The following is a 15,359-nucleotide window of genomic DNA, read 5'->3' as shown; positions in this document are numbered from 1 at the left end:
TCAAACCCGGTTTAAGGCACCGGTTTGAACCGGTTTCTATGTGGGGGGTTTCTATGTGGTGGTGAGAAAGTGGTTATGTGGGAAAGCTTACAGGGTTTATGTGGGAAAGCTTTACGGTGGTCGGTGGGTTTGTGGTGGCTACGAGGTGCGTGGGTTTGTGGTGACATCGCAGCAGGTTGAGCTGGGTTGGGTGGTGTAGGCGTCGTTTGAAGTGCGCCTACGTTAAGCATGTGTGAATATGCTTGGCACTCATAGGAAGTGGGAATTGACATATACGATTAGGGACAACGGTTAGGGATAAGGAAAGTAGGGAGTCGCCAACAAGTTTTTAAGGAGCTTGTAAACCGTTCACGGATCATTTAAGGCAACCACGATTAAGGGTCAACGAAGGCAACAACGATTGACCCGTGAAGGTTACACCCCATTCATAATCCATGAGATTACTAACTCCATATGGTTCGGAACCACGAAAGGAGGATCGGGGATGATGGTACGAAGTGAGTCATGGAGTCACATTCACCCGTATTGGCCTCTACTCGATTCTTATAGTGAAAAGTGATTCCTGCGATCTCAAAGGCATACAAACAAAATTCAATTTGCTCCAAACTATTATTAAGCTAAATTGGTTGAATATTAATGCAACATAAAATTCCAATATATAAGTGATCGCTTGATTAAATAACAAGATTAAAAGGGAACCTAAACCGGTCGTCCAAATTACCTTATTAGGCGTGATTTTCAATTACATATTCCCTTTAAACATGATACGGTGATCAATAAAATATAATAAAATATATAGTAATATTGGAAGCAATTCAACAATAATAACGTTAGTCAAATCAAATATAAATGAACCTAATCATGATACTAGCAACAAGAATAAAAATAAGAATAATTAAGTAATTAATTACTCACTTTCCGCGTTTCCTTAAATTGCTACATCATGAATAAACTGTTAGTAAATTCAATAAAAAATATAAATCAAATTGAAACAATTAAATTAAATAAAAAGTAGAGTTGATTTGGTCCAAACCCTCAGTTAATTATACCTTTCACGGCTAGGTTTAGGGACGGAACCTCGGGTTAAGTATGAACTCCTTAGAGTGTTTAAGGAAGAAATGATGTAATTAAGAATATAGGTTTAAGGCTTAGAATATGGGGGAGAGAGAATAGAATGATTTTTGGTGAAAAAGAGGGGAAGAGAGAATGATCTGATGACCAAGCTTGTTGATGATTGAAAAAGAGGAGATATGACCTCTATTTATAGAGAAAAAAGAAGGGTCGAAAAAACAAGATAAGATCCGAATTAAATCGGAATAAAACTCGATAGACTACAGTTTTTGTTTTTATCATATATTTTGATCCAGAAATCGGAATAAGATAAATAATATATCGTTGGAAAGCTATTGAAGTCTACTTTCTAATCCAATTAGAATCAGATTAGAATATTTTGTAGAACAAAATATATGGCCGAAATAGTGAGACGGTGTCAATTTTGTATAGAGTTTGATATTTCATTCATATCTTTTCCGTTATAGTTCGGAATTGATATTATAATATATCATTGGAAATATAACTTCAAGGGTTATCCAAACATTTAAGATTTGGATAAAAACTATGAGGCACAAAAATAATATCTGTCTATCTTTGAACATTTTTCAAACATTTAAGATTTGGAAAAGTTTTATTCAATTTCAAACTCTTTAATCTTATCTTTTAAAAAAGGATAATTAAGATCTTTTAGAAACTTATAGAAGCTTCCAATTAATCCTAATTGGTTTAGGAATGGGATTAAATAATTTGGACCCTGTAGACACCCAAATGTGTCTCCCCAAAACCAAACCTAATGATGAATATCTTTCATGTCATTTGATTATCGAACAAAGCGAAAGTGTGAAAAGTCTAGTGATGAGGATGTTTTTATTAAAATAACTCTTCATTTTGTTTTTGAAAATATTTTTTTTCTTACCTTATTTATGAAAAACGTGCATTCCAGTTTAGTTTGGTCCATGATATGGGTCCAATAATAGTGTAGTTGGATGGGTCTTGAATAGACCTTTCCAACGATATATTATAAGCCCAATTTCGATGAATAATGAGGAAGTTATGGCCAAAATACTAAACTAGGCCCAAACCGGATTTTACCTACGACCTAATGATCATGTGGAGGGTCCAAAGGTTTAATCCTATTCCTAAACTAATTAGGATTAATTAGAAGCTTCTATAAGTTTCTAAAATATCTTAATTATCTTTTTTGAAAAGATAAGATTACAGAATTTGAGTTAAATAAAAACTTTCCTTTTTTAAAACTTAAATCCTAATTCTATTCGAATTTAAAGATGTTCAAAGACAGTCATATTTTATTTTCGTGCCTCGTAATATTTATCCAAATTTTATATGGTTGGATAGATCTTGAAATTATATTTCTAATGATATATTATAATATTAAATCCGAGCTATAACGAAAAAGATATGAATTAGATATGAAACTCTATCAAAAACTGACATTGTCCTACTATTTCGGCCATATATTTTTATCTACAGAATATGTTAATACTTGGGTTGAAAATTATACTTCAGGTGCTTTCCAACGACATATCATATGCCTTATTTGGACTTCTGGATCAAAAGATATGATAAAAACAAAATCCGCAAAAACTGATGTCCATCGAGTTTTATTTCTATTTGAATTCGGATTCTTTTCTTTATTTTTCGACTCTCTTTTTTCCTATAAATAAAGGTCATATCTCCCCCTTTTCAATCATCAACTCACATCAAGAAATTCTTGATACTCTCTCTCTTTTCTAAACTAGGTTTTCTTATACAAAATTCTGCATTTACAATATTTAAACACATCTAACCAAGTTCAAAGTTGTCTTCGCCCTAGACGTGAAAGGTTTTAATTTCTGAGGGTTTGGTCCCAAATCTCTATTTCAATTATTTAATTTAATTTTTGATTTTATTATTTTCCTTGAAGTTACTAACACGTGTATTTTGTTATTAAAAAGAGGTACGATGCATCCAAGTAAGTGCTTTAATTGTTTACATTGTTATTATGATATAGAAATCATGTCTAGGTTATTATTATGATTCCTAGCGTCATGTTAGGGTGTTTTGATCTTTCTAGTATCATGTTTAGGGTAACAACTATAATTTCTAATATCAAATATGACAATTGTGATTCCTGCGATACTTCCTATTTTCTTTCCTAATATTCATGTTAGTATCATGTTAGGGTTAAAGCTTTGATTTTTATTGTTTAGTGACATGCTAGGGTTTATTATTAATCTTGTTAGTATCATACCTAGGATCTACCTATTAATATTATGCTTTAACATGATTATTTTAATCATGATTATTTTAGTTATTATTGTTATTATTATGATTATAATTATTATGTATGATTTATTATGTTGCTTGATATTTATTTTTATTGCTTGATCACACCTTTTATGCATGTTTAAAGGGAATTTGTACTTGTAATCACGCTTAATAAGATAATTAATAATCTTGTTTAGGGTTAATATGATTATAATTCAAGTGATCGCTAATAATAGATTTATTTGTGCATTAATATTCAACCAACATAGATAAACATGTTTAGAGTTAATTCTATTGATTGTATGTTAGTCAAAAAGCGCACATGAATACGATCAGAATAAAATAGAGGCCTATTATTAGGGCGGGTTCAATCTCTTTTAGGTTGGATTTGTACCTTCATCCCCGAACTACCAGTCATGGTTCCAGACCTATTGGAGTTGACGATCTGTTGGATCGTTAAGGGGTGTAACCTTCACCCTGTGAACGGTTTACAAGTTCCTAAAACTTGTTGGCAACTCTTTTGCTCTAGCTTCTTTCCTTTTGGACGCCACCATACTTTAGTGTATGATCACAGTTGGGTTCAAGCTAGGGGTAATGCTTGAAGTATTCCCTACAGACCCTCCACATGATCATTGGGTCGTAATTAAGGTGGATTTAGGTTCGATTTGGGCTAAATTTAGTATTTTGGTCATAACTTATTTGTTATAACTCGGATTTGAGCTTATAATATATCGTTGGAAAGCTCTTTTAAAGCCCCATTCAATTATTAAATAATTGGACCCAGATTATGGAGTAAAATAAACTGGACTAAACATTTTTATGAAAAGGACACGAAATGAATGATTTTAAAAGACACGAAATGAATTATTTTGGTTTAAAGGCACGAAAAGAGGAAAATAAGTGAAGGTTTGGGGAAACGGGCTAGGAATTGGGTTGGTTTATGAAATGAAAATATGAATTTGAATATGGATTTAAGCACTCCAAATATTAAATACTAAACCCGACCAATAATGGCGGTGAAAGGTTGTTCATCATCGAGTTTGGTTTTGGGTCGACATTTTTTGGTGTCTACAGGTGGTGTTTAATTTTTCAGTTTCTTTCTCTTCCAATTAATCACATACCCCTTATTTCCTAATCTTTGCTTAAGAAATTTCTTCTTGGAGTTTGTGCAAGCAACATTGTTGCACATAATGCGTAACGGAGGAAGTATTAAGTATTCTCTTTAATAGTACTATTAATATCATCAGTGGTAAAATATAGGTCATATTATTGATACTTCAAGTAGTACTATAACAAGTCCTAATAGTATCGTATAAAATTGTTTTTGGAAGCCCTCTATAAGTAGAAGTTTTTTTTTTTTTTTGACAGGCTCTATAAGGGTCTGTTCTCTTACGTTGAAATTCAGTTCATTTTAGTTCAGTTCAGCTCAGCTCAGTTCAGTTCAATTCATTTCAGCTCAGCTCCTAATTTTCTTCTCTTATAAAATATTTATTTCAGTTCAATTCAGCTCAATTCAGTTCAGTTCAGTTCAGCTGAGTTCAGTCAAAGAGAACAGACCCTAAGTTCTCATTCAATCCAAATCCTCCCTATAGGCTAATTGCATCCACATCACACAAGCCCAAAAAAAATAAAAAATAAAATAAAATAAATAAAAATAAAAATAAAAATAAAAATAATTTTTTTTATTAAAATAAAATTATAGAAATAAGAAAAAGAAAAGTGGCCCTTCCATCTTCCCAAATCCCACACCCATCACATTCTCATCTTAGAAATCTGTACTACACTCTCTCTACCTTATCTCCCTCCTTCCTTCCCTCCCTATTTCTCTCTCCTCTCAACCCAAACCAACTCACCGGTATTAATGGAGGGCAACCAATCACAACCACCGCCACCATCACAACCACCACCGGCATCAACCACCGGTTACCCCCCACCACCACCGCCGCCGCAAGCCGGCCCTTACCACCACCTCCTCCAACAACAGCAACAACAACTTCAAATGTTCTGGTCCTACCAACGCCAAGAAATCGAAACTGCCAACGATTTCAAGAACCATTCACTCCCATTAGCCCGCATTAAGAAAATAATGAAAGCCGACGAAGACGTCCGCATGATCTCCGCCGAAGCACCAATTCTGTTTGCGAAAGCCTGCGAGTTGTTCATTCTTGAGCTCACTATTCGCTCATGGCTCCACGCTGAGGAAAACAAGCGCAGGACGCTTCAGAAGAACGATATAGCCGCAGCAATTACTCGTACCGATATATTCGATTTCTTGGTTGATATTGTTCCTAGAGATGAGATCAAGGATGAGGCTGCTGGGTTAGGAATGGTTGGTGGAATCGTGGGGCCTACTGGGGTGTCACCGCCTCCTGGGGTTGGTGTTCCGACTGCGAGTGGGGTTTCGTATTATTATCCGCCAATGGGACAGCCGGCGCCTCCTGGGGTTATGATTGGGAGGCCGGCTATGGACCCTGCCGGGTTGTATGGGGTTTCGGGTCCGTCACCGCCGTCTTCGGCGTGGCAGAGTGTGTGGCAGAGTGGGCATGCGGCCGGTAACGATGGGTCTTATGGAAGTGCTGCTAGTGGTGGGGGAATAATGGCCAGGGTAGCCTCGATGGCCAGAGGTAAACTTTAATTATCTACTTCCTCCGTTTTTTTAATATTTGTAATTAATTCCTCCGTTTCTTTAATTATTGCACCGTTTAGACTATTATTCACACATTCTTCTTTTGATTGTGATGTTTGGGGTAACTTATTTTTGTAGTTGGATCTGTTTGAATTGAGGGGATATGTTACAAGTTTGAGGCAAAAGAGGAATTTTGAATTTGATTATTCTATAATAAAAAATAAATTTCCCCCCTTTGGTTTTCTTTGGAAGATTAAAAGCATAAACTTTACTAATAAAATACTAATTGTATTACACTAGTTGACATGTAACACTTGAATAAATAATAAGATTACACTAGTTAGATGTGTAATTTTGTAATATACAAGTATTTTATAATATAGTATCATTCAAATGGGGTTCAGGTGAATCATTACTGTGTAGCTGCTGATTGGTGGAAAACTGTTTTTGGGGTTTGTGTAGGTGGTGGTGGGGGTTGAGGACAAGTAGCGGATGTATTTACTATTCTATACATTTTTAAAAGGACGTCTTCCCAAAGTAAGTTTAAGTAGCAAAATATATACGTAAATGGTTGCGTGGCAAAAGTATTTACCAAACTAAGCTTCCAGGGTAAAACGCTGTCTCATACAGCGTTTCATGCCCTGGTTTTTTTATAAAAAATTCAACTTAAAAACGCTGTCTCAGACAGCGTTTTACATGTTGACTTTTGTTTTTTAAATTTCGTAATTTTTGATATTAAAAAAAAAAAATTACACTAAAACGCTGCCTGAGGCAGCGGTTTTAGTGTATAATTTTTTTTTATTTTTTTATTTTTAATTTCTAGTTTAAAAACAAAAAAAGAAAAAAAAAAATATTATACACCATTGCGTTATTATGATAATGATTGTATTCTTTGGGGTGGATAATTATCAATATGTGATAATGATTGTATTATTGGGTGGATAATTATCAATATGTGATAATTATCATATCGTATTCGAGTATTGCGGTTGGGGTTGGGATACGATTGTTGCTTCCTATCTTCTTCTCCTCTTTGTATTTAAGTCCATATTCACATGATTGCAATATACTGAAAATACATATGCTTTGATTGCTGTCATTGTTTTGTGTTTAACAAAATCAATTCATGAGCAAATTCTACATACCATCCAAAACGAAGGTGTGTTGCTCAAGTAAAGCCACAACAGAGGACAGAAAAGGTTAAAGGTAGGAGTATAGTGAAAGTGAAGGAGAAAAGAACAGTAGAAACTTTGATTAAAGGAGTGAAAACAAGAAGAGGGTCAAATAATTGGTAAAAACCAAATATAAAAAATCCTAGAAGGAGACACTAATCTATAGTGCATGAACATTACATGTAGAACAAAGAAGAAAAAAGGTTAATTAAGCTAGGAAAATGGGGCAGCTCAAGAACACAACAACTTTAATATTTTTTTTTTCAAACTAGAAATTAAAAAAAAAAAAATAAAAAATAAAAAAAATTATACACTAAAACCGCTGCCTCAGGCAGCGTTTTAGTGTAATTTTTTTTTTTTTTTTAATATCAAAAATTACGAAATTTAAAAAATAAAAGTCAACATGTAAAACGCTGTCTGAGACAACGTTTTTAAGTTGAATTTTTTATTAAAAAAACTAGGGCATAAAACGCTGTGCGAGACAGCGTTTTACCCTGAAAGCTTAGTTTGGTAAATACTTTTGCCACGCAACCATTTACGTATATATTTTGCTACTTAAGCTTACTTTGGGAAAACGTCCTTTTTAAAAGCACACCTCCATGGGGTGGCTGACTGGTCAATACTTACTGAACTATAATCCTCTTAGATTTTACAGTTTTTAGGACCCATTTTTTTCCATTTAAAATATATTTTCGTAATCCATCTCACTAAAATTATCTCATATTCTTTTTCGGATGTCCCATTTAGTTTGTCCTATTTGCCTTTTGGTATATGTTCCAGTTGACAACCTATGGGCTTTTGAAAAATGATCCACTTGCTTTCGAATGAACCAATTCTTTAAAAAGTTAAATAAGGATATGGGGAAATCTTATTTGAATGGAGGAGACTCTGTAACTTCTACTATAGTGCGTATAAGCAATCACAAACAAGCTCAACCTATGGTGTGATCATTTTTTTGGATGAAGTATTTGTTGTTCACGATTGGTCTATCCCCTCACTCGGAACAAACTATCACTTGAATATATTCTAAGATAAGAGTGTACCATGTTGAGATGTGTTGCTGAATGGTTTAGCTGAGCCAACTGAGTTTGGATCTCTTTTATTCATTGGTGAATTGGTGTTAATGCTTAATTGCTGCCAATGAGCATGACCCTCTCAACTTTCAACTCTCATCTGGTTGGGAAAAGACATTTGTTAGGATCCGGTGTATGTGAGGTTGCTATTATTAAGCAGTTTGAATTGGCTTTTGACATTCTAGTAGAACAGATTGTGGCACCATTGGAGATATTTCTTCAAGTCCAGAAAATGGTATGATGTGATGCCGGAAATAATTTTTATCCAGCCATTAAATGGTTGTGTATTAGCAGAGGATCCATATTGTGGTGCATTGACCCTTGAAATAAAGATATTGGGGTTGGAGAGAGTGAGGGATAGCTCAAGTGATTAGAGCTTACTTCCCGATTTCAAGAGCTCCTGTGATCAATTCACATTACCCCCTTGTGGCTCTCTATATACAACCCCCCCCCCCCCCCAAAAAAAAAAAAAAAAAAAAAAAAAAAGATATTGGGGTTGGACTTGTCAATTGGTTCATAATCGTGTCCATTTAGGAATATCAACTGCCATTTACTAGCTGTTTTATAATCCTGATTGTATTTGTGGTAGGATTTTCCTTCTCATTGGAGAACTTGTCTTCCAACGTCACAGAATTAGCAGTGAAAAGATCTGTTAGAGGATGGAGGGTTGATAAAATTGTTGCTGATTAATATTTGTTCAGCTGCATCAAATATTCTTTTGTCCAACATAAGACCCTGGCATTCTGGCAATGTTTAATTGATTACTATCCCATAGAGGGTATCAAGATGGCCAGCCGGAAGAGATAGGAGTGATGATTGAACATTAGGGTTCTGGAACAAGTGAGATAGCAGTAGGTTGGCCAGCCAACGATACTTTAAGCTAAGAGCAACTACCACTGTTGAGAGAATATGTTAAAACTTGAGAATTCATATTACATGGCTATTTGTCCAAGTCTCAGACTCTACTAGTTCATGGAAATCGTCAAATAAGGAAATGAAATGTCCAAGTATTCATACCCATGCCAAAGTGTTGAGGATCCAACATGGGTAGTGTTACGTATAGAATTTGATGGAGTAATTGCAAGCTCTGACCTTTAAATAAAAGTTAGATCTTTTCTTATGTGACTTTGGTTTTCTGAAGAGCTCAGGGAGTAGTAAATTAGTACGAGTCTCAGCTGTTGAGTTGAACACTTGGAAACAATATAATTTGAATTGGACAGAGTATGAAACAACTGAGAAACATTTGACCATACTACGTTCTAGATGTTAATTGCTTGCATAAGTTTCTTCGTTGTGAATATAGTATGCACATAGTTAGATGACGTACTCAGGAGCCTAACTTAACATGAAGCTCTGGAACTTCAATTTTGACTCATATAAGTATTATAAAAAGATAGGTTAAAGGGAGGGGATAGTAAATTAGTATGTAGAAAGTACAGAGCAGAGTAGTTAATGCTGTAGAAAGAATGTAGCTGAGCCTGGTGTATGGCTAAAATCCTGTGCTGGTTCTGAGGTACTAGTTTATGTCTTCGTACCAAAAATTCTCTGAAATGTTGCTCAAACGACTAGGCATCTTAACGGGTGATAAATGTTAAATCCACACTGCATGTAAGTCTTTTAAGGCATCCAAGATGCTGAGTTATCATGCTTTGCTTGGAAGATCATACCTTATAATTCAATAGGTAGTTTTGGTAGGAGAGCACCTATAATTGTTGCTTATCTTAACTTTAAACTATTGTGAAATCGTTGAGTTCATGGGTATTATATAACTTTAGTTATCTTTGAGCTGTTGTAGCTGTGCCTATGACCAGAACAAACTATTGAGAAAACAATGATTTTTAAATTTTATTTTTTATTTCTATTATTGACTAGTTTCCCTTGAACTTGTTTGAGGTTTTGGTGCATTAGTTCTGTCACTGAATTCTTGTCTGAACAGAAAAAGAACTAATGACTGCTATTCGTAGTTATTCTGTGTTGCGTGTTTCTCACATTTTTGAAGTCTACCATTGCTTAGGATTTTTGTTGTTTTCTTCATTCCCTTGCAGAAGTGTCATAATCATATCTGCATTAGGAATTAGGAAGAATGGCAATAGTTTTCGGGACATATAATATTCCCTTGTCTAATGGGTCATCTGCTTTCTGATGCATCAGAATGTTTATTAGTGCATGTCAATTTAGGTCTAGAAATGGTGCATATGTATTATTGATGGGTATTTATGTCAGCTAGTTAGTTATGAATTGAAGCGTCTCTAAATACAAGTCTGTTGAATACTCAAGTGTAATGCCTTTGACATATGTTTTTTTCGATTTGCATACTTATATATACTGCTCTATTTTTGTTATTATTTATTGTTTCTTTGTAAGGTTTCGGCTATTTAAACAACATTTTTGTTGTTGCAGCTAATTAATTCATTCGCCGATATGTCCACCAGTGCGTTGTAGGGTGATGAGGCGTGCAGATCTCCGACAGATTTTGGCATGCTTATGAACTCCTAGAGCACACTCTGGTATTATTAATTTGCATATAATTGCTAATGTAATGACTTCAGAACTGCTAGAACACATTTAATCTTGTTCAGTGGCAGTCAAAACTCGAAATGATGCAAGAATTATGGACTCTTTACCTTATATTTGCAGTGCTTTTTTTAGCATCATGGCATTGCTATTTATGTGAGCTAGGGTGTATAAGTTGTTGAGACAAAATCAAATGTCCAAACAAATCAAAGAAAATCGATGATTCGGGTTTCATTTGGATCCAAGAAGTGCTGGAAAAGTTGGATTTTCGATTTCGATTTGGATTTGTTTGTAAAGTGTTTTGATCTTAAAAACTTTATTGATACTAAGTACCTTGGCATGAAAATTTAGTTGATGTAAACAAATTGCTTTCTTGTAAAATCCTGAGTCACTCCTGTTTCCTTATTTTTGAACCTGGGTTATGTTCTATTATAAAAACTACTGACTACTCCGTAATTTTTAAAACTTTCTGTTATTTATTCTTATTAGGATAGAATGACTGAATGAGATTATACGACTTGTATAATTTATGTGCCAAACTTGATGTTATTTTTCGTTTCCTTATAATCAAATATATCTAATTTCGTAATATTAAATATCATGAAAAATTAGATTTTTGAAAACACATTAAAGTTGAAGCTACTTGTTTATTTTATTTTATTTTTAATTTTCTACTGTCTTCTTCCCCGATTGATAGTCATTTTTGCTAAAAAAATCATGGGAATTAAAGAGAAATAAAGAAAGTACATTGAAAAAGTAAATTTACATTGTGTATGCAAAAAAATAGAGAGAGAGTAATTAAAGTACATGGAAAAGTAAAATTTAGGAAAGTTAAATTTGCATAAATATATTTGCAAATGTTAAAGAATTTTGGTAAAAAAATAATATTAATGGTATTTGAAAAACTCAAATGTGACTGACATTTTGAGTCACCAAAAATGACAAAAGTGACTATCAATCGGGGACGGAGGGAGTATTTTTTTAATTTTCTAGCTGTTTTGTAAGTGCAATGTTTTCGGTTTAACAACTTTTGTGTACCTGGTGTATACTGTACAATAATAGTTGGATTATCATTTCTTAGTTATATATATAAGGGGAAAAAAACTCATGTTGGATCTTGTTAAATTTGTCTCCACATATAATTTTAATACATTAACTTTTTATAATTTTTACAAATAGATCATTAGTAAAATAGAAAATGTGCAAAGTCAATCTAGTTAAATTTGTCTTAACATATAATTTTAAAACATTAACTTTTAAATTTTTTACAAATATTTTTGAAGTAAAATTTTTACAAATAGATCATCAAAAACAAAAAAATGTGCCAAAGAAAACAATTGTCTCAAAAAAAAAAAAAAAGAGTAAGAGAAAACAAAGGATGTATATCTTATACTACGTATTTTAAGAAGGAAAAATTGTAAATAATAATCTCAACTTTGCCCTATTTTTTTGGGTTAATTCCAACTTTGAATTATTTTAGAATAATCCAAACTTTGGGAGTTGTTTACTTTCTTCAATCCCAAACTGGTGAACAAAAGTCAATGACCTACTATCACAAGTTACGTGACACGTGTCACATTGTGATTGGTCCAAAAAACAAAAAAATAAAAAAAAGAAGAAGAAATTAAAATAAAATAAACCCCCACCAAGCCCCTCCCCCACCGCCACCCCAACCTGGAAATGTGAATGCAACACAGACCCATCCATACTTGGTGCGAATTAATTCCACTTTGAAAGAGGGGCGGATGAGATTCGAACCCGTGACCTTTGTGTTATGCTGGCTCCGATACCATGTTAGTGGACCATTTAAACCAAAAGCTTAAACTGATGGTTGAGGCCCATGAATATGTTTTATACACTATCACAATTTTTTGATTTTTTTTTTTTTTTTGAATTTTGTAATGAATTTGGACGATTTTCTTTGGAGTGTTGTTGATAGGGTTTGAAGGAATTAATGGCGGTGGGAGGGATTTCGTGGGAGATTGGAGGGGCGGGGGAGTATTTTAGTTGGTGTTTCGAGGAGAGAGTGGGTTGACGGGAAGTTAGGAGGTGGTTCAAGGGGAAGGAAAAGGAGGGGCGACGGGACGAGAGGAGGAAGTGGCTGGCCGGAGGGAGGATTGAGGTTACTTTTCCGACGGGGTAAGGGGAATAGGGTGGCTGGGTTTGGGATTCCGGTGGGCCGTGGTTCTGGGGAAGTCAGGGAAGTGGGGGCTGGGTGGGTTTTTTTTTTTATAATTTTTTTTTTAATTTTAAAAAAAAATATTTTTAGCTACTTAGGATTAGACACGTAGCATTTATGAAAAAAAAGTTAACCTTTTCAAATGGTAACCGGTCAAAGGGATTGAAGAAAGTAAACAACCCCTAAAGTTGGGATTATATCTTAATAATCAAAAGTTGGGATTATTAAAAGAAAATTGGGCAAAGTTGGGATTATTATTTACAATTTTTCCTATTAAGAAAACAAAGGATGTGTATCTTATATATTAAATCTCAAATCATTTATCAATTGCAAAATTCCAAACAAGAACATAAAAATAAAAAAAAAATATTTGCACCCTGTGGGACTCTTCACTTCATTCATACAAAGTCTTAAGGCTTGTTTGGTTGACAAATAAAAACATAGGAAGTTACAATTCCTAGGAATTAAATCTTTTGGAGTTGTTTGGTTGACAAATTCATGGAAATTCATGGGAAGTAGAAATTTCTATGAATTTCCACTTCCCACAAAATGAAGGAATTTAATTACCTAGGGGGCTCTAGATAAGTGGAACTTCCTATAGAAATTTCCAGTTCCCTTGTCTAACCAAACACTTTTTAGAATTTTTTAGGAAATTCAATTTCTATATTCAACCGAACAACCCTTAAACTTTGATGTTTTCTATATCGGCCCTAAGATTAAAATTTTGACATTATTACTACTACAAGTATTGAGTACATGAGCTTTGAAATGAAAAAGTAACCTTTAAAAGTTTACTAAGTAGTTAGAAATCCAACATAATAACAAAATAGTATATTTTCATGCCCAAATTCCTTGTACAAATTATATTAATTTATGGTACATTGGTACTGTATATCTTATGCGCAAACTTATACGTGTAAACTTGCAATAGTTTCTTTTAAAATTACTGAACTTAGCCCATCATGCAAATAATAAACAATATAGGACATCCTGGCATTCACAAGTTAATAACTTAATCTAGTCAAAACTACAGAAATTCTTGGCCTCAAGTAGATAGAGTCCAAGTTGGTCTCTAGTAAGGTTATTTTCGTATTTTTTTTTTAAAAAAGTACCTTATTTGTGAGTACCAACAAGATATATAGTCAATACCATTCTGAGTAGTATTGAAATACCATCCTAGTATACGTTGGTATCATCATAGTATTACGGTTGGTATCATAAATTAACAAATAATATTGTTGGTATCAAATCACATTTAGTTGGTATCCTAACTATAGTTTTGTTGGTATCTAGCTGTGTTTGATTGGTATCAGAGCCATACGATTAAGAGTGAAACTGAGTTGTTAATAATTAAGTAAAACTGGAGAATACTAAGCCCTCTACTGAGTGTAAGAAACCTGAATTAAGCATTATTATCATATTCCTGAAAATACTAGTAATTTTGGCCAAGTCCTTAATTATATTGTAGATCAAATTGGCGAATTAAGATCGGAAGTTGATAACATACATGTTCGTTGTATTAATATCAAAAATAAAATATCAATAACCACAACCGATATTAATAAAAAAGTAAGCGACCTAAATGAACAGGTTAAACAAGTTCAACTTGCTCTAACAAACGAATTTAGGCATCCATTTGGAAAAGAAGTATCACCTAATAAAGAAAAAATTGTCCCATATAAATATAAATATCCTTTTCAAATCTAGATAAAAATAAAAAGTTTACTGTATCACTCCCTAAAAGACCTATTAGTAACCAAGAAAAGAATAAAGAAACTAAAAATGAGCCCTCATCTTCAGGAGAAAACACTAACTGAATTACAAGCCCTATTCGTTAAGGAAGAAGACCCTAATAAGATTAACGAAATCATGAACTTAATTTCCGAAAAAAGAGATTGCTTCTGATAATTAAATAGAGGAAAATAATTATATTACTTTAGAGGAAGATTTATATCAACAAATGGGATTAATGAAGTTGAATGATCTAGACTTTCTACCCATAGAAGTTGTCCAACAAAAGATTGAAAACAAACTAGGTTAAAGAGTAATGGATAATAATGATGTTGGTGAAGAAATTATCAATGAAAATATTAATGTAAACAATGTTATCTAAAGACCTAGGTACCAAGGAGAAGGAAGTTGCACACGACCAAGATACATACCAGGGAAGACTACCCGATTTAGTGTCAAGGTTATGCCTACTCATATACCTAAACAAGAAGAAGTGACTCTTGAACCTATAAGTCAAACTGGTTATAAACTTAAATTAGACGGTGTAAGAGATAGACAAGACGTTTTAGATGAATGGAAGAAGAGTATGAGTAGTGTACATAATTTAAATACTGAATGGACTTCAGAAAATTTCTTAAATTATATTGAACATAGTCTCTACGGCTGAGTAGAAGATTAGTATGATGGAATAGATGAAGAAGTCAAAACTGCATTAAGAGCTAGTGAATCACCTACTAGAATGT

The 15,359-nt window shown here is 33.5% G+C and overlaps 1 protein-coding gene across 1 annotated transcript; it reads left to right on the top strand.

Moving 5' to 3' along the window:
• The first annotated feature begins 4,828 nt into the window (after nucleotides 1-4,828).
• LOC110703965 (nuclear transcription factor Y subunit C-1-like) lies at nucleotides 4,829-11,162 on the top strand. The gene is made up of 2 exons (XM_021881768.1): nucleotides 4,829-5,945; nucleotides 10,593-11,162. Exons 1-2 carry the CDS (start codon nucleotides 5,183-5,185, stop codon nucleotides 10,598-10,600), a joined length of 771 nt encoding a protein of 256 aa, XP_021737460.1. The 5' UTR covers nucleotides 4,829-5,182; the 3' UTR covers nucleotides 10,601-11,162.
• Nucleotides 11,163-15,359: the final 4,197 nt, after the last annotated feature.

The sequence above is a fragment of the Chenopodium quinoa genome, unplaced genomic scaffold, assembly GCF_001683475.1.
Source record: "Chenopodium quinoa cultivar QQ74 unplaced genomic scaffold, ASM168347v1, whole genome shotgun sequence".
Classification (NCBI taxonomy): Eukaryota; Viridiplantae; Streptophyta; class Magnoliopsida; order Caryophyllales; family Amaranthaceae; genus Chenopodium; species Chenopodium quinoa.
Note: the sequence above shows the minus strand (reverse complement) of the source record. Positions and strands in the feature narration are given on the sequence as shown.

Coding starts and splice junctions, on each gene's coding strand:
- LOC110703965 (XM_021881768.1), top strand. CDS start 5,183: ATGGAGGGCAACCAATCACAACCACCGCCACCATCACAACCACCACCG.